General features: G+C 40.2%; 2 protein-coding genes across 8 annotated transcripts in view; both read left to right on the top strand.

Moving 5' to 3' along the window:
- Positions 1 to 12,208, top strand: part of TMEM62 (transmembrane protein 62) — a 52,575-nt gene extending 40,367 nt beyond the window's left edge. For all 7 annotated transcript variants that reach the window (XM_010339577.2, XM_039468756.2, XM_039468754.2 and 4 more), the window contains 3 exons: positions 5,710 to 5,814; positions 8,525 to 8,643; positions 11,324 to 12,208. In XM_010339577.2, coding sequence (XP_010337879.1) covers positions 5,710 to 5,814; positions 8,525 to 8,643; positions 11,324 to 11,650 — 551 coding nt within the window. In that variant the 3' untranslated portion in view covers positions 11,651 to 12,208. The remainder of the gene's footprint in view (positions 1 to 5,709; positions 5,815 to 8,524; positions 8,644 to 11,323) is intronic.
- A 254-nt stretch (positions 12,209 to 12,462) lies between these two features.
- CCNDBP1 (cyclin D1 binding protein 1) lies at positions 12,463 to 24,448 on the top strand. Its single transcript, XM_003928950.4, has 11 exons — positions 12,463 to 12,673; positions 12,841 to 12,900; positions 13,181 to 13,260; positions 17,460 to 17,541; positions 18,317 to 18,413; positions 18,586 to 18,659; positions 19,223 to 19,299; positions 19,644 to 19,924; positions 20,971 to 21,031; positions 23,666 to 23,712; positions 23,977 to 24,448. The coding sequence occupies exons 1-11, from the start codon at positions 12,565 to 12,567 to the stop codon at positions 24,089 to 24,091; spliced, it is 1,083 nt and encodes a 360-aa protein (XP_003928999.1). The 5' UTR covers positions 12,463 to 12,564; the 3' UTR covers positions 24,092 to 24,448.
- The last annotated feature ends 467 nt before the right edge of the window (positions 24,449 to 24,915 follow it).

The raw sequence follows: 24,915 nt of genomic DNA, 5'->3' as shown, positions 1-24,915 counted from the left end.
GCATGGTGGTGCACGCCTGTAGTCCCAGCTACTCGGGAGGCTGAGGCAGGAGAATTGCTTGAACCCAGGAGACGGAGGATGCGGTGAGCCGAGATCGCGCCATTGCACTCCAGCCTGGGTAACAAGAGCGAAACTCCGTCTCAAAAAAAAAAAAAAGAAAGAAAAAAATATTAATAAATAAAAATTTTAAAATAAAGTAAATTAAAAAAAAAAAGACCATGGGAGAACTACCTATTGGAGCCATTGAGTAGCAATTTTGTCACTGGTTTGAATTAAGGCAGAAAGTGCCAACTCTATAAAACTAGCAGTACAATTTGAACCAAAAGTTGTTAGGGATATTGCCAGATCACTTACTAAGTAGAATAAAGGATTTCTTAGGTCAGGTTTTGTCAAGTTACCTATGGCAGTTACTGATTGTGAAATTTTATTATAGTATTATCCTGTCAAGTGAAAAAGGTAGGCATTATGAAGGGTAAAAATCTTCTGTGGTATGGAGTCTTGTTCCAATGGTCTTGGGAAAAGCTGTTTACAGTGTGTAGGTGGCAGTTTTGTAGTTTGGATGTCTTTGGTTATGGCATCTGGAGTTTTGGTGAACTCTCAGTATGGCCCACATATCTGACAAAAAATTTGTTCCTTAAAATTTATTTAGTTTCAGCTTTTAGGGCTTTAGGAACAGACCACTTCCTGTTTGTAGTAATTTTCTGGAAGAAAGTTGGATTGGAGGAACCTAGAAGAATTTTAAGACTCAATCTAATAGATAGGTGAATAATAAAAATGCAAAAACAGTACACAGGGCTGTAATCTAATAACAAGTATAGTCATTCAATTTTTACCAAAGATAATGAGAATGAAACTAATTTGTAAAATAAGGTTAGTGTCATCAATTTTGGTCTCATTGTTATTATTATTACCATTTTTTGAGACAGAGTCTCGCTCTGTCACCAGGCTGGAGTGCAGTGGTGTGATCTCAGCTCACTGCAACTGCTGCCTCCCAGTTCAAGCAATTCTCCTGCCTCAGCCTCCCAAGTAGCTGGGACTACAGGTGCCTGCCACCATGCTGGGCTAATTTTTGTATTTTTAGTAGAGATGGGGTTTCACCATGTTGGCCAGGATGGTCTCAATCTCTTGACATCATGATCTACCTACCTTGGCCTCCCGAAGTGCTGGGATTATAGGCATGAGCCACTGTGGTCTGATTATTTACATAATTGCAGCAAAGATAGCAGCTGGCCATTTAGGAATCTCAGATTTAAAATCCTCTTGAAACTAGGAAGCCAAACTAAGGCAGATTTCAAACTCTGCAGTACTGATAAACAATTTAGATATGAAATTTCAAATCCCTGGTGATATAACCAATATTTCTTCTTGTATCCTATTACAAAGAGAACAGATTCTGATTTCCATAAAAAAATAAGAATACTCACAAATAGTTTTTAAATTTTTGAGGAATCAAATAGGGAGAAAAAAATAAATGTTTCCACCTTTCATTACTAAAATATACTTTTGCAAATTGTTGTAAACTATACATAGCTTAAAAGAGAAAATTTCCTTAAATCCAAAAAACAAACATTTAAATAAAGAACCAGCAGTATTTCAAGTCATAAAAACATTATCTTCATTAGTTATGTAATCACAATTTTTCTTTTTGCTTCATCTTGAGCAGTTTCATGAATTTATCAGTTTCTTATTAGAGTTCTGGAAATTTTTTATTTAGTCCTTTGATCTTAAAGTTATTAGAAATCTGTATTCTAGAGTACTTGTTTTTTTCATGAATCTGATTGTAGATGCCTTTAGAGAAAATTTTAAAAAATAACTGTGGATGGCCAGGCGCGGTGGCTCAAGCCTGTAATCCCAGCACTTTGGGAGGCCGAGGCGGGTGGATCACGAGGTCAAGAGATCGAGACCATCCTGGTCAACATGGTGAAACCCCGTCTCTACTCAAAATACAAAAAATTAGCTGGGCATGGTGGTACGTGCCTGTAATCCCAGCTACTCAGGAGGCTGAGGCAGGAGAATTGCCTGAACCCAGGAGGCGGAGGTTGCAGTGAGCCGAGATCGCGCCATTGCACTCCAGCCTGGGTAACAAGAGCGAAACTCCGTCTCAAAAAACAAAAACAAAAACAAACAAACAAACAAAAAATACTGTGGATGACAAAAACTTAGATAAGCCATGGTAAAAATCCAATGAGAGTTCACAATTGACAAAGGAATTTAGTGATTTTTGTGGCATACAACATAAAACTAGGATTATGACTGATGACATATTAGATTTTTAAAGAATTTTATACAATTTTGGAACATCTGTATCAATGACATATACCCATAAATGTAAACTGAAAGAGGAGCTAGCATCCATCATTTGACAAACTTTCCCACATAATTCAACATCTTAAATAAGCCTGATTTGGTTCAGTGTCTCTCTTTTATAAACCATTGTGAAGTTCTGGGGCCTTCTAAGACATCCCAAAATTAATTCAAGGTTAAAAAATACTTAATTTAGAACTTGACCCTGGGGAGGCATGCCAAAGATGCCAAAAGGTTTAAAACACTTGGTCGGGATAGGAATAGATGTTATTGTGAAGTAATACTCACTTAAACAGTGCCTTCAAAAACAATACAGAAAGTTATGTGGATAGAAACAAACAAAAACCTTTAAAAGCTCAGTTTTCCTAAGAAATTAAAAAGAAAACTAATAAGGATAATGTGAAACGTAGGAAATAATCTTAATAAAATGTAAAATCTTTGTTTCTTATGTCAGTTCCCAAAAAAAGTAAAGAAAAAAACCTTCCTAAAGTATGATTGTTTCTCCTTATGGGAAGCCTGTTTAGATAACCTGGAAGTGAAACCTACAGTTTTTTTTTCACAATTAATTCTTTACTCCATTAGACAGCCACTTTGCTTTATATAAGCACTTCAAATGTATATACATTTTCTCAACCAGATAGGTTCCGCAAGGCAGGAACTCTTTTTTTTTTTTCTGAGACAGAGTTTTGCTCTTGTTACCCAGGCTGGAGTGCAATGGCACGATCTTGGCTTACCACAACCTCCGCCTCTTGGGTTCAAGCATTTCTCCTGCCTCAGCCTCCCAAGTAGCTGGGACTACAGATGCGCACCACTACACCCAACTAATTTTTGATTTTTTTTTTTTTTAGTAGAAACAGGGTTTCACCATGTGGGCCATGCTGGTCTCAAACTCCTGACCTCAGGTGATCCACCCACCCTGACTCCCAAAGTGCTGGGATTACAGGCATGAGCCACTGTGCCCATCTTCAATGCAGGAACTCCTGCTTCCTAATTATCTTCTGTTTCCCATAGCACCCAGCACTGAACTTGTGCAAAATAGACAATAAATACTTGTTGAATCAAATTTCCCTTATCCCTTCTTAATTTGAATGAAATCCCTGGGATCAAGGACTGATGATAGAGAAGGGAGTATTGTAATAATGATTAAACAGTAACATGATTAAATGAATAGGTACAGTACACATCCTACTGAATGTTTTTCTGCTTATATTTCTTTTTTAAAATTCTATGAAAAAGTTCAAGAAGCATTATTATGCATGTATATTTTTCTGAACATAATGTAAATTAATAAATATTGGAGGTCCCCAGCCTCTTATATGGGGCTATCAATATCTTTATATAGTTATTTAAATTTGAAACATATTTTGACCTACATTGTTTCACTTAATCCTTATAACAGTCCTGTGAGGTAGATGCTACTGACCCCATTTTAAAGATAAGAAAACAAAGGTTTGGGGAGATTATGTAAATTGTCCAGGGTTTCATAGCTAATAAGAGAAGACAGACTGCAGACCCAAGGCTTCTGACCCCAGGTCAGTTCTTTCCTCTAAACAAGACTTTTAAACTTTGGTTGTATGTTAGAATCCTCTGGGGGAACTTCTAAAATTTCAATAGCTACAATTTTCTATACCAATTATATCAGAATCTCTAGGGTGGGACCTAAGCATCAGAATTTTTTAAAGCTCCCCAGTTGATTCCAATGTGCAGTCAAGACTGAGAAGCACGACTCTGTCTAAAGCAGTATTTCTCAATCCTGACTGTTTAGAATCGCTAGGTTACTGCCTAAGGTCTCCCTCTACCCCAGGCAAATTAAATCAGAATCTCTGGAGGGTGAGATCCAAGTATGAGCATTTTCTAAAAGTTCCCCTAGGTTATTCTAATGTGCACCCAAAATAGAGAATAATTGCTTAAAATTTAAAGAATAGGTGCCTCTAAGGCTAAAGGATTTTTTTAAAATAATAAATAATTTTTACTCTAGCTGGATATGTAGCCTAATACTAAGTACAGACTAGAACAAAAAAGAAGCTGAGAGAGTAACACAAAGTAAGAAAAGTCATGTTTTTTTTTTTTTTTTTTTTTTTTTTGAGACGGAGTTTCGCTCTTGTTACCCAGGCTGGAGTGCAATGGCACGATCTCGGCTCACCACAACCTCCGCCTCCTGGGTTCAGGCAATTCTCCTGCCTCAGCCTCCTGAGTAGCTGGGATTACAGGCACGTACCACCATGCCCAGCTAATTTTTTGTCTTATTAGTAGAGACGGGGTTTGACCATGTTGACCAGGATGGTCTCGATCTCTTGACCTCGTGATCCACCCGCCTCGGCCTCCCAAAGTGCTGGGATTACAGGCTTGAGCCACCGCGCCCGGCCTGAAAAGTCATGTATTATTAGGCTTTGCATAAAATTAACTGTTAGACTGAGCAAGGTTATAAGTATAAATGAATGTGCTGGTCTTTTAGCAAAGATATAACTTATTTAACTTACATCAGACTGTCTTTAATTGTGATTAGTCCTTTAAATATTTTTCACCAGTAGTGTTGCTCAGTATGTACTGAGCTTCCTTTCATAGTCCTCAGCTGACTGGTTTATGATCAGCCACATGCACGGGTGACATGGCTGGCTGGGGCTTAGGATCTGTGGTACCATAGAATGTGGTCCACAGAATGGAGGCCACAGACTGTGGCCACAGAATGGAGCTTCTCTGGGTCAAGTACTTACACTTGGGCTTTTTGACACTATTTTAAAAGCATGTGAATTTGGAGAGTTTAGGGAAGCCTTTCAATTGGTGTAAGAGGTTAGCTGTTAGTTAAGAACTGTATAAGGTACAGGAAAGGACTATTCGCACAGATACTCATATTTATGATTAGAATGAAGATATTTTGATATTTCTTTAATTTACTTTTGAAATATTTTGATACACCTTTTTGAAATTTGTACATTTGGACACTAAATTCCATATAAAACAGAGACTTGATCATCCTTTGAACAAACCTATATCTTTTAAACCTATATAAAGATAAAATAGTGTGGTGCTGTGGTAGGTGTGTCCTTTGTTTTCAGTTATTTTATATCTATATATGTATATGTACATATACAGGTGCATATATATATGAGTTCGATATATTGTGATATATATAAATATAACAATTATGCATCTTATGATATAAATAAAATGTCTCACAACTACACCATGTCTTTGAATTCTCTGCCTTCTGCAATTTTAAGTGAAGCATCTCACCAGGATTCCTGCCAAATTCTGAATTTAAAGTGGTGTCATCTGTATAGTTACCATCTAACAAAGCATTTGCTGAGTATATGGTAGACAGACCATGAAAATCTTCTAGAAAATATCATAAAGAAACTGAAATTTGCATGTGTTCACTGGATTTTTCAACTTTATGTTTTTTAGAACCTTCAGGGTTTATAAATCTGACCTCATTTTCTCTTCATGTCTTGAGCAAAATAAACATCTTCTACTATTCTGTGTTGGTTTTGACCCTATATACAGTGCTGGGTAAGTAAATATTATGGGGAATTTTGCCAAAGAATATATTAACAATTTTGATAATAGAATTAGACTCTTGAGGGTATAACAGATGGCTCATGGATTCTTCATAAATTATTTTCTGGGACACAGTTTTGGAAAATAAAGCTCTTTCCTAACATGTTTAAAGGACATTTAGTTAACACCAAGTTAACTGAAGGGTGCTGAGAAGACTGCTACAGAATTAGTATTTGTGTAGAAACCTAACAGAAGCTTAAATGCCACCTCCTCAGAGCAACCTTCTTTGGGTGTCTTAAAGTTTTAGTCTATATCTCATCACGTTTTATTTCCATCATTACCTTTATCAGAATTTACACTTACCTTCTGTGTTTATTGTCTATTTCCTCATGAAAATATTCACTGGTAGGTGGGTACAGTGTCTCACGCCTATAGTTTCAGCTACTTGGGGGCTGAAGTGAGAGGACTGTTTGAGCCCAGAAGGTTAAGTCCAGCCTGGGCAACATAGCAAGACCCCATCTCAAAAAAAAAAAAAAAGGATATGGATATATCCATTGGTGTTTTTTCTATTTTGCTGAGTATATGGTTCATCGAATATTTACTAACGTGGTTCTCAAAAACTCATCTCAAAAAAGAGAGAAACTGAGATGAGCAATAGTTCAGGCATATCTGTACTCTTCTGTTGTATTATTATACCCAGTATAATCATGTGGCATGTGACAACATTTCAGTTGGGACCACACATACAGTGGTGGTCCCATAAGACTATAGTGGAGCTGGAGGTATATAGTAGGTTATACCATGTAGCTTTGTGTATGATATATAAGAACAAAATTGCCTAAGGAAACATCTCTCAGACTGCATCCCCATGGTTAAGTGATGCATCACTGTACTTATAAAGTCACTTAGCTACACTTACAGAAACAGAAATCACCACGAGTCTCTTTTAGGCTTTTGTGCTCATGTTCCTTAGTGACTAAAAGTCAATTAGGAGTACATTAGCCTATTTGTTGCCTAGTCTTAGTCTATATTTTACACTTTTATCCTCCCTTTGCACTTTGCTCATTAGTAACTCCCACCAGAAAACGAATGAAAATATAACACTTTACAATTCTGTGTAAGTTATGGCACATCACCTTTGGCGGTAAGTTCTCTTGTTACAAGATAGGTTGAAGCTGTTTTTGATGCTTGTCTTACACTATGAGGCAATGCAAGTAATTTTGTTCCTGGGCTGTAAAACAAAACAAAACAAAACACGTTAATAGGGAAGAACTGTTCCATTCAAAAAGTTGAAACCTGAAGGGAAAATACCTTTTTAGATGCATGTATCTTTAATGCAGATATAAAGTTTATCTGAGAAAATTGCCTCTGACTTTTTAAAGCTGAGCCCTACTCTTGCCAGCAAACAGCAAATGATGGTATTTGCTCCTTTTTTTTTTTTTTTGAGATGTAGTCTCGCTTTGTTGCCCAGGCTGGAGTGCAATGGTGCCATCTCAGCTCACTGCAGCCTCTGCCTCCTGGGTTCAAGCGATTCTTCCACCTCAGCCTCTGAGTAGCTGGGATTACAGATGTGTGCCACCAGACCTGGCTAATTTTTGTATTTTTAGTAGAGACAGGATTTCACCATGTTGGCCAGGCTGGTCTTGAACTCCTAACCTTAGGTGATCCATCTGCCTCAGCCTCCCAAAGTGCTGGGATTACAGGTGTGAGCCACCCTGCCTGGACTGGCATTTGCATTTTGAGAAGGGAAGTCGATAACTGTCTCTCATCACTCGTGACAAACACTTGACATTCTTACAGAAACCAGCACACTTACAAGACAAAATGACAATAATAATAATACCTAGAAACCCACACACAGAGGAAGTCTAACTATCCCTTATCACTCGTGACAAACACTTGACATTCTTACAGAAACCAGCACACTTACAAGACAAAATGACAATAATAATAATAATACCTAGAAACCCACACACTAAGTCTAACTGTCCCTTATCACTCGTGACAAACACTTGACATTCTTACAGAAACCAGCACACTTACAAGACAAAATGACAATAATAATAATAATACCTAGAAACCCACACACTGAGAAGGGGGCAATAAATAATAATAGAGAGGAAAGTCAGCAGGGCATTCTAGATGAAAAAAAATTAAGCAAGTTAAACTTTCTACATGGTAACCGTGATTATGTAGTTGATACACAAAGTAATGAGTGGCCCCTCAAAAAGAGGTTAAAATATATTCATTATAGTAATGAGTGCAATTTAGAAAGATTTCTTTCAAAAAGGAGTTGAAGTTTTATTGCTTTAAGGAATAAATCTCAATCATCCGGAAATTTAACTTCTGTGGAATACCTCTTTGCCTCTTAAAGGAAATGTTAATGTATTATATTGAGGTTATTATTGCAACAGAATCTTCAAAAATATGAGTATGCTTTTATTTGTTTCTAGAATCTATATGACACATATCTGTTCCAGATATAGTATCTACCAAGACAATTTCATAATCCAAAAAATATGGAGTAAAGGTGCAAATAGTTGGTTAGCAAGTATATCGAATAAAACATAGAGACTAGCAAAGAGGAAAGGCTATGAAATAAAATGTTTATAGATGGCTAGTCTCGTATCTCTGCATTATTCCTGTAAATGCAACTCATTATATATGTAATCAGAGTTATAGTTATTTAATCTTTTCCCTTTTTGTCCATTGCTTCTTTTAGGTCCATGGTTTTTTGGTGAAATCACTGATGGCAAATTGGGTTGCTGCTTTTCCTTTGGGATGTTTGTTAATGGACATTTCCTACAAGGCAGCCTAACATTTATTATTGGAATTCTCCAGGTAAGAAGTAGAAATGCAATTTAAGAGCATCTTGTCCTTGTTGGACTAATTGCATAACAATTATGAATTAAATCCAAAATCCAAAATTAAGTACCATAGATCATCTTTCCTACTTTACTTGCAGGGTAGTCTTTAATAAAAGCTTCATTTGCTTTTAAAGTGCTTCCTGAACTCCTTCCACCACTCTCATGCAAACATCTAAAATACATTTTTTTTTCCTCCGAGACGGCGTCTCGCTCAGTCGCCTAAGCTGGAGTGCAGTGGTGCAGTCTTGGCTCACTACAGCCTCCGCCTAGTGGGTTCCAGTGATTCTCCTGCCTCAGCCTTTCGAGCAGCTGGGATTACAGGCATGCACCACCATGCCCAGCTAATTTTTGTATTTTTAGTAGAGATGGGTTTCACCATGTTGGCCAGGCTGGTCTTGAACTCCTGACCACAGGTGATCCACCCACCTTGGCCTTCCAAAGTGCTAGGATTACAGGCATGAGCCACTGTGCCCAGCCTAAAATACGTTTTTCTGTGAAGGGTTTATAAGATGTGAAATAAGTTTTCTTGTTTTTCTTTCATTGTGTTTTTTTCATTGACAAAAAATGAAATAAGGGATTTATGGTAGAAAAAATGTTAGATTTCTGAGTAAACCAAAACTGATTATGATGATGAAAAAGGAAAATGTTTTAGAGCAGAAAAAATAAAAAATAGATAAATAAAAAAATGAGTCAGTTTTTTGGTGGAAATTGCACTTTGCAAAAACCAGACCTGGGCTTTCCTAGCAATGTACTTGTTTACGAACAAACTGATGTATTAGGTTTACATTTGATTCCTTTAAAACAAACACACAAAGAACCCTGTTCCATAGGAAAACTCTGTAAACAGATTTGAAAAGTATTTATCTAACAATTTCTTTATTTTACTCACCTAACGGAGTTAGTGGACCAAAATTTGAAGTTTTGGAAGAGATCCAAAAACATTCAAAATAAGTTCATGACCTTCTAACAGGGCAGTAAAACATGATCCAGCAGGATTAGAGACAGTCAAGTAGGAAAGACCTCTGCCTAGCAAACACTGACCCAAGTCCAGAATATTCTCTGCATAGCAGCATTATGTATGTGAGTAGGTCTTGGGTTCGTTTTATTTTCTTTATTTTCTTTTTTTTTTTTTTGAGACAGAGTCTTGATGTTGTTGCCTAGGCTGGAGTGCAATGGCAAGGTCTTGGCTCACTGTAACCTCCACCTCCCTAGTTAAGTGATTCTCCTATCTAGCCTCCTGAGTAGCTGGGATTATAGGCGGCCACCACCACGCTTGGCTAATTTTTGTATTTTTAGTGGAGATGGGGTTTTACCATGTTGACCAGGCTGGTCTTGAACTCCTGACCTCAGGTGATCCACCCATCTCAGCCTCCCAAAGTACTGGGATTACAGGTGTGAGCCAGCACACCCAGCCTCATTTCAGTTTTCTATTATGTAGATGGAGGCTATCTCTAAGGAGCTCTCTCATACCAAGTGAATCCTGAGCCTTACAAAAGGCAGAGTTTTTTTCCTTTGTAAATGTTTACATTCATAATGCATAGTACACTAATAATGGATTTTACATATCCAGACCCATGACTCCCAAATCTATATCTCTGATCTAGACCTCTTCTCTGCACTTCAAGTGCTTTTATATCAAACGGCCATAGATGTCTAACAGGCATATCAACTTAACATGATGTCTCTCTAATAGGAATATTATTTCCACCCCCAAACCTGTTCCTCTCTGTTTTTTCAGTTTTAATAAGTAACTCCATCATTCACCTGATTTCTCCAAGATTTGTCCTCAATTATTCCCTTTCGTTCATACTCTGTATCTATTTCACCAACAAGCTGTACCTTGTTTGATCTGCTTCTAGTGCATATCTTGAATCTATCCACTTCTCTCCATTTCTGTTACCCTAGTGTAAGTCATAATTATGTCATGCCTGGGTCTTTTCAGTGATATTCTTGGCTCCTTATTCTCAGTTTAATACAGAGTATCCAGTGTGGTCTTTAAAAACTTTATAATCAGCTCACTCACTTTTCAGTTTGAAATGCTTTAAAGCATAGCATTGACCTGGATCCTGCGGACTGCCCCAGCTTTCACCTGGCTCATACTCCGCAGGAGGTCTTGCCAAGACCTCTCCCACCTCTGGGCTTTTCATTCGTTCCTTCTGCCTGGAATCTACTTCCCTCTGCTGATTCATTCCTGTCCTTCTGGCCTCTGAGAGCCTTTCTCCCAGTTACCTTCTCATGACCCAGTTATTTCCTTCACTGAACTAATCACCATCTGTAATTATATGTTTTGTTTATTTTTTTGGTCTTTCTTCTCCCTGTTAGAATGTAAGCTCTATAATGGACCTTTTGTTGTATGTGTATGTGTTGTATGTATAATGTGTGTGTATACATTTACTCAGTTCCATTCCAGCTTAACACCATTGGGACTTCAACATAAATTAAATGATATCTGCCTCTAAAATGAATAAAAGGACATGGGCAAATACACAACTAGCCACAAGTCAGCTGTTGTGTTATAAGCAACTGTGCTTGAAGCATAATTAGCTAATCCCAAGACAGAAAGCAGCATATTCTTAGGATGCATCAGTAAAGCATTATTAAGACCAAACTCTTCCAAAGACTTGGGAGTAAGCTATGTTTCTGTTCTTTTCCAGTTGGCGTTTTTTAACATCCCCTTGATGGCTTACATATGTTGGAGCTTGCTGCAGCGGTGCTTCGGTCACAACTTCAGGTCTCATCTCCATCAAAGAAAATACTTAAAAATTATGCCAGTTCACCTACTTATGCTACTGCTGTACATCTGGCAGGTTTATTCCTGCTACTTTCTTTATGCAACATACGGCACCCTAGCTTTTTTATTCTCCCCTTTGCGGACTTGGTTGACACTGTTGACACCTGTTCTCATTCGTTGTGTGTGGACACTGAACCCCACCAAGCTTGGAATCTTCATGGTGCAGTTAAAAAGCCACCTGAACTCCTGAAGGCCATGTCTCACCACTCACAGCTGGGCAGAAATCCAGTCTCTGTCTGTAGCCCAGGCTTCCACCCCGGTAGTAGGTGGAAGGCCAGTATTCGTGGGTGAGCTTTAGGGAGGTGCTGCTTCTTGGACTCCTGGATGTTGGAGGGATTACCCACTACTGATAACCTGCCGAGTGGACTGCAGAAAAGTCTCAAAAATGATGCTTTTATTCCTTCCCTCCCCAAGGAGGTAAAGGGTTGATTTACTTTTGTGAAGAGAAAACCCTCATCTAGAACACCTACAGGGTAGGGGTTGGGTGTGTGTGTATGGGAGTATCTGAAACCCAGTGTGTTTTTTAGGGCTACCCCATGTAAAGCATCTACCGCTGTACTTAGAATTCAGCAGCTGTCAAAGGTGCAGTTTCAGGGACAGTGAACCTGTGAGGATCTGGATCTGACCCCAGCTACCCCTGAGATATGAGTTCCCTGGTCTATTTTCCCACAGGATTGCGGGCTCTCTGGTTCCTTAGTCGGAAGTGTTTTCAACTAATCAAATAAATGAATGAACGATGAATAATAAATACCTTGGGCCTGAGCCTTGCTTGTGTGGCGGCGCCTCTGGGGCGAGAGAAGGCGTGGCCTGGTCTGGCTCTGAGAATAGAATGGGTGGTACGCAACCTCTGGAAGCCGGGCGGGGTGGGGCGGGAGGAGGCAGGGCCTGGCCTGGCTCTGAGACTGGAATGGGTGGTACGGGACCTCTGGGAGACGGGCGGGCTGTGGCGGAGGAGGTGGGACCGGGCCTCTGGGGCGGGGCGGGGTGACTTGTTGCCGGAAACGAGTCCCAGACGCAGCGCCCCGGAAGTGGAGCGGTTGTCACAGTGCGACTCCCGCTGCGGCGGCGGAGGCCTGTGTTTGCGGCCTTCTGCGAGCAACGAGGATGGCGGGCGCAGGGGCACCTGCAACCGCAGTCCCCACCTTGGCTCCGCCTTCGGAGCAGCTCCGGCACTTGGCGGTGGAGCTGCGGTTGCTCCTGCCTCGAGTGCGGGGTGAGCTTACGGAGTTGGAACGGGCGACGGCAGGGGCGGGCTCGGGGTCTGGGGAGAGGCCGGGCTCCGGGTCGGGGAGAGGCCGGGCTCGGGCGAGGGAGGTGGCTTCGCTTACCTCAGCTTTTCTATTCGCCGCCGTTCGGCCCCCCACACGCCACACCCACCAGTCGGTGAAGCCCAGGAGACCACTGAGGAGTTTAATCGAGAGATGTTCTGGAGAAGACTAAGTGAGTGCGCCTTCTGTCCGGGCTCCCCCTGCCTCAGCTTCTCTAGGGTTCCAACCCCTTTCCCTCCTGCTCCCCACCGCGGGAGGGGACTGCCCTCCCTCGCTGCATCCTTTCTGTGGGATGCCTTACCCACCTTGGCACCCGAGAGAGTGAAATAGAATTCTGACATCGACATTGGGAGATGTTTTTGAGAAGTCTCGGTCGGTAAGGGAACGCGCTTCTTCCAAGTCCGTGCGGCACTAACATATTGGTACCTGCCTCTCCCTCTGCCACCCCCCAGATGAGACAGCTGTGATGGTGTCAAGGGAAGCCACGACTCTGACCACAGTCTTCTCTCAGCTTCCACTGCCATCTCCACAGGTGGGCTTCACTTTCCTGCAGTCCTTGTGCTGCCGACTTACACATTTAGGAATCCTCTCATTTTCTTTCCACCTTTTACATGCACGCCAGATTTATCTTCATCTGTCCAGTGAGGTTACCGTTTTTCCTTCACCCAATTATGTGAAGACCAAATTGCAAAGTGCAGTTCCTGACGCGGAGTAGGCAGGTCTTCTAAATATTGATTCAATCTGAAGTTCACCCTGGTTGTTTTCCTTTCTGATAATTTTTTAAGCACTTTTTATTTGCTGGGTGTTTTCCCATACTTGATGGCCATCCGACAGATGAGCAAGAAGGCTCAGACGCACAGGTTAAGATTTTTTTAAAAAGCAGGGGAGGTAGGATTTATATCAAGATCTATCTGATGTCTAAGCTACACTTATTCTGTTATACTACATAATACCCTTTTTATATTGAATTTTTGTATATTTAATCAGTAACATGTAGACAGTATAAAATTCAAAAGAGATCAAAGTTAAGTATATTAAAAGTTTATCTTTCCAGCCACTTTCTCATTTTTGTCTCCCCCGGTTCCTTTTGCATTATTCCACATATATTCTGTGCATATATACATTCATGTACATTTATCTGTATATGTCAGCTTCTTTTTACAAAAATGATAAGATACCATAAACACTGTTCTGGGCCTTGCTTTATAGAAATTAACAATATATCTTGGAAATCAACTCTTAGCAGTACCTATAAAGTTGCTCAGTTCTTTGTCATGACTGCATGGTATTCAATAGAGTAGATATAAACATAATTTAAGTAGTACTGTATTTGGACATTTAAGCTGTTTACAAATTACAATTACTGCAAACACTTCTGTGATGAATTACCTAATTCTGTGTGTATATCAGTAGAAAAAAATCCCAGAAGTGGAATTGCTAGAACAAAGAATTTATGCATTCTAAATATTCCTTTATGATAAAACTAATGAAAGTAAACATGTTGGCTATGACCAGGTATAGTCTATGCTCAGTTTTTCTAGAGCTGTGTATCCTTAATATGGGAGTAAGATTCTTGTAAAATGGTATATTCATTGCTTTATTTGATTTTCATAGTCAATAGTTTCAATTTCTCAGTCTATATATGCAGGTGTTTGGAAAGAATATAAATATCTTCTGCTGCATGTACCTACAATGATAAACTCTCTCCCCCTACATACCTTTGAGTTTTTGTTTGTTTGTTTGTTTGTTTTGAGACAGAGTCTCACTCTGTCTCTGAGGCTGGAGTGCAGTGGCAAGATCTTGGCTCACTGCAACCTCCGCCTCCCGAGGTCAAGCAATTCTCCTGCCTCAACCTCCTAAGTAGCTGGGATTACAGGTGCCCACCGCCATGCCCTGCTAATTTTTGTATTTTTAGTAGAGACAGGGTTTCACTATGTTGGCCAAGCTGGTCTCATACTCCTGACCTCAGGTGATTCACATGCCTCAGCCTCCCAAAGTGCTGGGATTACAGGTGTGAGCCATTGTGCCTGGCTTACCTTTGAGATTTGCAATGAGGAAACAAGAGATGAATTTTATGAGAGCACTTTAAAAGATCATGGAAAATAGACTACTTATTTCAAAAAGAATAGTTAATATTATCTTATTTTTCTTATCTGCTAACCTGTTTCTTTCAAATACACTTGGGACTTGTTGCTAAAACTCACTGCAAGTAAGATACCATCATGAGGCAGCATAGAACTGATTTTCTATACATGCTTAGGATAGTAGTTACACTCATAGATGGAAAATTAGAATATGGATTTATTTGAAATATATACAAATATGTATATAAATATATTCAAGTAAATACATATATGTATACACACATACATATACATATACGCACATGAATCATCATTGCCTTCTTGGGATCTCACCACTTTAGTCCTACTAAAAGATGAGTTTTTGTTTTGTTTTTTTTTTTGAGACGGAGTTTCCCTCTTGTTACCCAGGCTGGAGTGCAATGGCACCATCTCGGCTCACCGCAACCTCCGCCTCCTGGGTCCAAGCAATTCTCCTGCCTCAGCCTCCCGAGGAGCTGGGACTACAGGCATGCACCACCATGCCCAGCTAATTTTTGTATTTTTAGTAGAGACGGGGTTTCACTGTGTTGACCAGCATGGTCTCGATCTCTTGACCTTGTGATCCACCCACCTCAGCCTCCCAAAGTGCTGGGATTACAGGCGTGAGCCACTGTGCCCGGCGAGTTGTTTTATTTTTTTTAATTTCAATCTGTATGGACTGATACTTTTAATAAAATTATGTGCTTGGATATTGAAGAAATGTCAAATTGCCATAAAAGTTTCTAAACACTCTCAGTCACTGTCCTTATCTCATCCCTGACTGGTCACAAACAGTTTGTAGACTGGCACCAACCTGGACCACATTTGCATAGTATTGACTTGGAATTTAATAGAAAATTGAGGACAAGGAAGATGAGAAAGCCAGTGACCACTTAGAAAGAAAATAGTCAACATGGAGCATTGTTGAGTCCATGCTAGTACCTTTAGTTACATATTGTGATTCTGTTGAGAGAGAGAGATTAATGGACTAATATAGAGGCTGGTCCATCAGTTGCTCTCTCTCTCTTTCTCTCTTTTCTGTAAAGGACCAGTTAGTAAGTACTTTAGACTTTGTAACCAACTACCCAATTCTGCCCTCGTAGAGCAAACACAACTACAGACATTTAAACCAGGCGTCCCCAAACTTTTTACACAGGGGGCCAGTTCACTGTCCCTCAGACTGTTGGAGGGCGCCTCATACTGTGCTCCTCTCACTGACCACCAATGAAAGAGGTGCCCCTTCCTGAAGTGCAGGGTGCGGCCGGATAAATGGCCTCAGGGGACCACATGCGGCCTGCAGGCTTGGCCATAGTTTCGGGACGCCTGATTTAAACCAATGAGCATGGCTGTGTCCCAATACACTTTATTTACAAAAACAAGCAGTGGGGTCTGAGTTGGCCTGTGGACCACAGTTTGCCAACTGCTGGTCTAAGATATCATGAATATCTTTGGACATAGAATATCAGGAATGAGTTTTTTCCTGCTGTTTCTTTTCTTTTTTTTTTTTGAGACGGAGTTTCACTCTTGTTACCCAGGCTAGAGTGCAATGGCGCGATCTCGGCTCACCGCAACCTCTGCCTCCTGGGTTCAGGCAATTCTCCTGCCTCAGCCTCCTGAGTAGCTGGGATTACAGGCATGCGCCACCATGCCCAGCTAATTTTTTGCATTTTTTTTTTTTTTTCTTTTGAGACGGAGTTTCGCTCTTGTTACCCAGGCTGGAGTGCAATGGCACGATCTCGGCTCACCGCAACCTCCGCCTCCCGGGTTCAGGCAATTCTCCTGCCTCAGCCTCCTGAGTAGCTGGGATTACAGGCACGCACCACCATGCCCAGCTAATTTTTTGTATATTTAGTAGAGATGAGGTTTCACCATGTTGACCAGGATGGTCTCGATCTCTTGACCTCATGATCCACCCGCCTCGGCCTCCCAAAGTGCTGGGATTACAGGCTTGAGTCACCACGCCCGGCCTAATTTTTTGCATTTTTAGTAGAGACGGGTTTTCACCATGTTGACCAGGATGGTCTCGATCTCTTGACCTCATGATCCACCCGCCTCAGCCTCCCAAAGTGCTGGGATTACAGGCTTGAGCCACCGTGCCCGGCTCCTGCTGTTTCTTAATGGTTTATTGAGTTGTCAGCCCAGTGTATACTATATAGCTAACTCCTCTTTGGTATGTGATCAGTATAGCAGAAGGCCTAACTTCATACCAGGACTTCAGAAAATGTTTGATAATGCTGTAGAAATATCTGTTCTAGTCTGAGCATGTTGGCTCACACCTGTAATCCCAATACTTTGATTATTGGCCAAGGCAGGTGGATCACCTGATATCAGGAGTTCAAGACCAGCATGGCCAACATGGCAAGACCCCATCTCTACTAAAAATACAAAAATTAGCCAGGTATGGTGGCAGGTGCCTGTAATCTCAGCTACTTGGGAGGCTGAGGCAGGAGAATTGCTTGAACCTGGGAGGTGGAGGTTGCAGTGAGCCGAGGTTGTGCCATTGCACTCCAGCCTGGTTGACAGAGCAAGACTCTGTCTCAAAAAAAAAAAAGAAAGAAAAGAAGAAGAAAAATATTTGCTCTATTCCACAGTAGAAGGATTATGATCTAATCTGTTTCCTTTTTCATAGGAAACCCAGAAGTTCTGTGAACAAGTCCATGCTGCCATCAAGGCATTTATTGCAGTATACTATTTGTTTCCAAAGGATCAGGGTAAGCCATATAAGTGTTGCATTTATAGTGTAGATCTTTGCTGATATTGTGGATTATGTCCTGTGATTTTTACCTTTACCCAACTTGAACATGTAACTTTCTCCCATAAAATACAGTCAAAGATAATTTTATAATGTAAATAACTTCTATAAACAAGCCATTATTCTAAGATACAGATACTTGTTCTATTACTTCCCATCTCCCCTGCCTTGCCTGACTCTTAAGGCTTTTAATTCTCACAGGCTCCTCCCTCTCAAACCCATTTTTAACACCATAGATACTGGCTGGCTCTCAGCCCCATGTGAAGGCTCAGGTCATCCTTACTCTCCTCCACCCATGTATATAGCTCACCCTATTTTGGAACATCTTCATAGGTTAAATGGCCTCCAACCCTGCCTGTAGAATCATGCATTGATTATAATCATGTCAAAATTATAACTGAATACATGTCATGGATCTTCAGGGTTACTACTCAAGTGGTTTAAACTTCAAGTGTTTCATCTACAGTTGCTATGAGGTCATGGTCCTTAATGAATGAATACATGGTATCACGGAAAGATTTTGTTCAGATCTCTTTTGAAGAAAACACTAAGAAATGTCAGGAGTGGCAAGAAAATGCCATAGGGATATAAGTAAGACCTGAGTTTTGTGTTAGCATGTAGGTTAAAGTATGTGGATGTACATTATCTTATATTCTGTAATGCTTAGACTCAGGAAAGCAGATGCTGCTTCTGAGAAGAACACCAGAATGCTTATTCTTTGGGTTTGGCCACAGGGATCACCCTGAGAAAGCTGGTACGGGGCGCCACCCTGGACATCGTGGATGGCATGGCTCAGCTCATGGAAGTACTTTCCATCACTCCAACTCAGAGGTAGTGATGCCACAGTTTAAGTTATCAGTTATTGGGCTCCTTGCCTGAGAGGGGAAAAGCTCATTTTAACAGCAAAGTTACTGATAGCTGAGAGTAATGACCAGCAGGAAGGAGCTTTTTATGAAACAGGAACCCAGGTTATTGATATATCCTTACTGATTTATTTCCCCAGCCCTGAGAACAATGAACTTATTTCCTACAACAGTGTCTGGGTTGCATGCCAGCAGATGCCTCAGATACCAAGAGGTGAGTGAAAGTGGGAAGTGGGCCATGTCTGCTGGCCAAAGCAGAGAGACCTTTTTCTGCTTTATAACATGTATATTTGAATTTATATAAACAGTTTAGTGAAATATATATGTTGTATTACCAAAAGTGATAGGTATTAATACTTTTGTCATTGTCTAGTTTTCATACTTCTAAATTCCACTTCCCCTTGCTGTGGCTCTGTCTCTTGTTGAACAAATACAGTTTGTTTTCCTAGTCCTACCCCAAGAGTAGTGTTATGGAACATACTGAAGCAGTTATGAGGTAGAGCCAGCTAGGCCAAAACAGTGGTTGTCCAAGAGGACCATGATGATAAACATCATGTGACCATTTCATTTCCTCTTGTGGTAAATAAAATACAAGCTTTTTAAACTCCTATCTAGATACCAGGGTATGTAGTGAGAAGAATTTTAGATTAAACCACCACCCTTGTCAACCATCCTTGGCACTGCCTTCATTAGGAACAGTGTGGTTGTCCTTTGCAGTCTTAAAAAAATTGTTGGGTTTGTCCTCTAATTCTAGTGCTTCTGATCTTTCACTCATAGATAACAAAGCTGCAGCTCTTTTAATGCTGACCAAGAATGTGGACTTTGTGAAGGATGCACATGAAGAAATGGAGCGGGTAAGGGGACCTTCATTGTTGGAAGACAACTCTGACTAGTAGATGAGAGTTGATTATAAAGACAGATTCCCTAAGCATTGACCAGATAGGTCTTATTCTCACTACTGTCCGCTGTCTTCCCTCTGTCACTCCTTGTTAGTGTGTGATTTAGTACCACTCCTCTCTGTTCCCTTACTGGACAAGGAGAGCGAAAACAGGGTTTGTGAAGTAATTCAACTCTGTAGCCATTAGTGAAGTGGCTGTCTAAGGTTTTTGGACAACAAGTCATGGTGCTACAAGTATAATAGGCCTCCCTTTTTTTTCTTTTTCTTTTTTTTTTGCACATACATCATGGTATGTCTTAGGCTGTGGAAGAATGCGACCCTTACTCTGGCCTTTTGAATGATACTGAGGAGAACAACTCCGACAACCACAACGATGAGGGTGATGTGTTGGGGTTTCCAAGCAATCAGGACTTGTATTGGTCAGAGGATGATCAAGAGCTCATAATCCCATGCCTTGCACTGGTGAGAGCATCCAAAGCCTGCCTGAAGAAAATCCGGATCTTAGTGGCAGAGAATGGGAAGAAGGATCAGGTGGCACAGCTGGATGACATTGTGGATATTTCTGATGAAATCAGCCCTAGGTGAGTGTGAGCTCCATTTGAAACATCTGAGCAGCAGTATTCTGATCTCAGTTTGTGCTGTCACCCCAAGGTTTCTTCCCAGTTTATTTATATTTTGAAAGTTTTCAAACATATAGGAAAGTTAAAAAAGTACTTCAGTGAACACCCCTACATCCTTCCATTAGATTCACCTATTGTTCACATTTTTTCCTATATTGGTTTATTTCTCAAAAGATAGATGTTTCATATTTATTCCAGAATGTTTTGAGAGTAAATTGCAGAAAGCAATGACATTCACTCTGAAATACTTAAGTATGTATCTCCTGAAGTACTTTTATTCCTGCTTTTATTGTCACATCCAAGAAATTTGACATTGAATGTAATAATATTATCTAATATTCAGATTTCTCCAGTTGTCTCTATCTAAAATGTCATCTAAATTCAGGGTTCTATGAAGGTCTCACATTGCATTTGTCATCTCTGTCAGTTGTCTTGTAAAATATCCAACAATCTGGACTCGTGATTATTTTCTCATTTTTTGCAAGAATATTATATAATTGAATGTTTTGTGCTTCTCATTTTATCATATCAGGGAGGTACATGATGTTGGTTTGCCTCATTATTGGTGGTTCTAAATTTGATCACTTGGTTAAAGTGGTGCTCACTTTAGGAAAGGTACCTTTTACTCTAATTTTAGTTTGCATTGATGAACCCTGCCTGCCTACATTAGTTATTAAACTGATGGTTTCACATCTTCACATTTTTGACTGAATCGATCATGCACCTGACTATGAACCAAGGGAATTTTTCCCCTAGCTTCCTCATTAAATGATATGCATGTTTCCATAAAGACTGGTTGAACTCATTCTGCATTGGTTGCCCAATTGCCGAATTTTAAAAACTGACAGGCTTCCTGGATGTCAGATGAGCAAAAAGCAAAAAGCAAAAAAAAACTGACAGGCATTTCTGGGACAGTTTCTCACTGTTGATATCCATAGTTGTGTACTAGAAACAACCTGGCTGCGTTTCTTTTTTTGTTAATGGTTACTTTTGTTTTCTGCTCTTAGTGTGGATGATTTGGCTCTGAGCATATATCCACCTATGTGTCACCTGACTGTGCGAATCCATGTAAGTACTGGCTTTGAGAGAATAGCTACAGATCTAATGGGAAGAATTTCACTAATCACTAGTATTTCCTCTAAGCCAGGCGTCCCCAAACTTTTTACACAGGGGGCCAGTTCACTGTCCCTCAGACCGTTGGAGGGCCGCCACATACTGTGCTCCTCTTACTGACCACCAATGAAAGAGGTGCCCCTTCCTGAAGTGTGGTGGGGGGCCGGATAAATGGCCTCAGGGGGCCGCATGCGGCCCGTGGGCTGTAGTTTGGGGACTCCTGCTCTAAGCTATATGGCACATATTTATTTGTCACATTTGGATGGAAGTACAACAGTAATGTCACAATTCTTGCATGCATTTGTGCTTGATAAATATTTGCTAAAGTTGAATTATAATAGCCATGAGCTTTGGTAGTTTTCTCTTCCATAATCACCTGGGTAATCATTTAGAAAAGCCTAAAGGCCTTAGAAAATGCTGCTTTGAGGCTGGACGTGGTAGCTCATGCCTGTAATCCCAGCACTCCAGGAGGCTGAGACAGGCGGATCACCTGAGGTCTGGAGTTCAAGACCAGCCTGGCCAACATGGTGAAACCTTGTCTCTACTAAGAATACAAAATTAGCTGGGCATCACGTGCCTATAATCCCAGCTACTCGGGAGGCTGAGGCAGAAGAATCACTTGAACCCAGGAGGCAGAGGTTGCAGTGAGCCGAGATCACGCCACTGCACTCCAACCTGGGCAACAGAGCAAGACGCTGTCTTAAAAAAAAGAGGAAAAAGAAAAGAAAATGCTTCTTTGAAAAGAAAGTCTTAATTACACGGTAATTTAGGAACTTCTCAACCTGAAGTCATAAGTTTCTAATTTCTAGACTAGGCCGCAGTTATATTGAACTCTAGCTGTTGGTGAAGTAGCTCGCTCAGGTGGCAAGTTTCTTAATTCTAGTTTAGACAGAAATGAGTGTTACAGAAACATACTCTGTTCTAATACAAACACATTGTGTGATTTAACCATGAAGAGTCAAGTTTCTTATAAATACCTGATTTTATTGTATTCTTTGAAGTTCTGTGCCCTTTACTAGAGAGAGTTCTTTCTAATGTTATTGGAAAGAGCACTAAAACTGCCAAATAGCTTATATTTTAAAGTTGAACGTATCAATTCTAGTAATAGCTGATAAATTGGATCATGGAAACTAGATTTGTTAGATGTTCTTCATGATGTACAAACACCTTGAAGTAGAATAGGATCCTTTTGGGCATTAACTTAAAAAATTTACTTCCTAAGAAATAAACATCTTTAGCAGTATGCCTAGTCAGCTATCCCAAACATAGCATCTGCCCAAGCAGTTTTAAAATGTGTACTGTATATGTATCTTTTTTTTTTTTTTTTGAGAGAGAGAGTCTCACTCCGTCACCAGGCACAAGGCTGGAGTGCAGTGGCACGATTTCAGCTCACTGCAACTTCCACCTCCTGGGTTCAAGCAATTCTGCTGCCTCAGCCTCCCGAATAGCTGGGACTACAGGCATGCGCCACCATGCCCAGCTAATTTTTGTATTTTTAGTAGAGAAATGTCTCCATGTTATTATTATATTAGCAGTGTTAAAATCCTTTATAAGGTTTTAAAAAAAAAAAACAGGAAACTTAGTCATTTCTGCTTTATATTTTGAGCTATCAGCTTTTGGGACCAATTCAGGTTACATTCTTCCCTTTTCTATTCTTTTTTTTTTTTTTTTTTTTTTTTTTCTGAGACGGAGTTTCGCTCTTGTTGCCCAGGCTGGAGTGCAATGGCGCGATCTCGGCTCACCGCAACCTCCGCCTCCTGGGTTCAGGCAATTCTCCTGCCTCAGCCTCCTGAGTAGCTGGGATTACAGGCACACGCCACCATGCCCAGCTAATTTTTAGTATTTTTACTAGAGACGGGGTTTCACCATGTTGACCAGGATGGTCTCGATCTCTTGACCTCGTGATCCACCCACCTCGGCCTCCCAAAGTGCTGGGATTACAGGTTTGAGCCACCGCGCCCGGCCCCTTTTCTATTCTTTACTAAATTGAAAATATTTTAGATTTTTAAAATCTTATTAAAACGTTACAGTAACAGTATTAACAAGATCTTGCTAAAGAGAAAAGAACCCATAATCCCATCACCCTAACCTAATCAGCATTTTTGTTTTTGCATGCTTCTTTCAGGGTTCTTTTTCTAAACATATATACATACATATATATATATATATATATATATTTTTTTTTTTTTTTTTTTTTTTTTTTTTTTTTCAGACAGAGTTTTGCTCTTGTTACCAGGCTGAAGTGCAATGGCGCAATCTCAGCTCACTGCAACCTCCACCTTCTGGGTTCAGGCAATTCTCCTGCCTCAGCCTCCTGAGTAGCTGGGATTACAGGCATGTGCCACCATGCCCAGCTAATTTTTTGTATTTTTAGTAGAGACGGGGTTTCACCATGTTGACCAGGATGGTCTCGATCTCTCAACCTCGTGATCCACCCGTCTTGGCCTCCCAAAGTGCTGGGATTACAGGCTTGAGCCACCGCGCCCGGCCTAAATATATATTTTTAAATCATTTGGGTCTTTTAAAATATTTGAGCTTGCCTTTTTATGGTAGGGCTCAGGGCGAGTAACTTCTATGTTTCTTTTCTAGTCTGCGAAACTTGTGTCTGTCTTAAAGAAGGCACTTGAAATCACAAAGTAAGTATGAAGACTTTTCAGATAGCTTCTTGAGAGTAAAATGGAGCTCCTGTCCAGATATTCTCAACTCCTAAGCCCCTATTTCAAGGAGTGGGAAAGGGTGGGTGTGGGATTTTCTTTCAACTTCAGTTGTGGGGCAGCTGAGTTTCTGCAAAGAAGCACCCCTTTAAAAAAAATTAGTTTTCCCTGTGCTCCCTCCTGAGGATAGGTTTTCCCTTGACACCCTAGTAAGTTTAACTTATTTTTTTTCTATTCTATTCATAGAGCAAGTCATGTGACCCCTCAGCCAGAAGATAGTTGGATCCCCTTACTTATTAATGCCATTGATCATTGCATGAATAGAATCAAGGAGCTCACTCAGAGTGAACTTGAATTATGAGTTTTCAAGTTCATTTATACTCTCTTCTCCCCTTCTCACCATCGTGGCCAGGCTCTCATGTCTCCGTTTAAAATAGAGGTAGAATGCTTGCTGGATTGAAAGGGAGTGCCTGTTTATATTTAGCAAGAGACACTTATTACCAAAAATTGTTGGTTAGTCCAGATTGGCACCCATTTATAAACTATATGCAAATAATATATTTTTCTGTGCTATATGTAAAAAATAATTGCATGTTTTCTCATTCCTGAGTCATTTCTCAAGAGATTCCTAGGAAAGCTGCCTTATTTGCTTTTTGCTGTAAATTGTTTTCGTTGTAAAGATGTTGATGGTCTCAATAAAATGCTAACCTGCCAGTGATTGAGTGCCCTTCCACAGTTTCATTTTACCAGAAATACAGTGGATTGAGACTAAAACATTGCTTTCATTTGGGTTTGTAGGTTTAAAAATCTGATTCTGATCAGAAGTGTATAGTATTTCACCATGTTATATATTATTATCAACAAGTCCTTCTGAATATTATCTCAGGTTACTCCATGTCTCCAAAATACATTGGCATTGAGCTGATGTTAGGTTTGCCCACCTTGTTGAACAGATTTATTTCCTTATATGTACTCGTATTGTCCTCTGTTACATGTGTCCCCAAATGTAAATACCAAATCTTTACAAATCAAAATTTTTTTAGTATAAGAGTTTATGTAATTTTAAGGGCCTTTTCAGTTCATCCTTTTGCAAAACCATCACCACTTAATTATACTTTTGCATCAGTCTAGAAGACTTCATATTGGAAAGCAGCATAAACCTGTAGTGATGTATATTCTGGTGAG

This window comes from Saimiri boliviensis, chromosome 2 (assembly GCF_048565385.1).
Source record: "Saimiri boliviensis isolate mSaiBol1 chromosome 2, mSaiBol1.pri, whole genome shotgun sequence".
Lineage (NCBI taxonomy): Eukaryota > Metazoa > Chordata > Mammalia > Primates > Cebidae > Saimiri > Saimiri boliviensis.
The sequence above is the reverse complement of the archived record's forward strand: the minus strand, read 5'-3'. Positions and strand labels throughout refer to the sequence as shown.

Bases quoted from the DNA above. Each gene is read 5' to 3' on its own strand.
- CCNDBP1 (XM_003928950.4), top strand. From the start codon at position 12,565: ATGGCGGGCGCAGGGGCACCTGCAACCGCAGTCCCCACCTTGGCTCCG. The intron at 13,261-17,459 runs GTGGGCTTCACT...CCTTTTTCATAG, and splicing joins TTCCACTGCCATCTCCACAG to GAAACCCAGAAGTTCTGTGA. The intron at 21,032-23,665 runs GTAAGTACTGGC...TTTCTTTTCTAG, and splicing joins ACCTGACTGTGCGAATCCAT to TCTGCGAAACTTGTGTCTGT.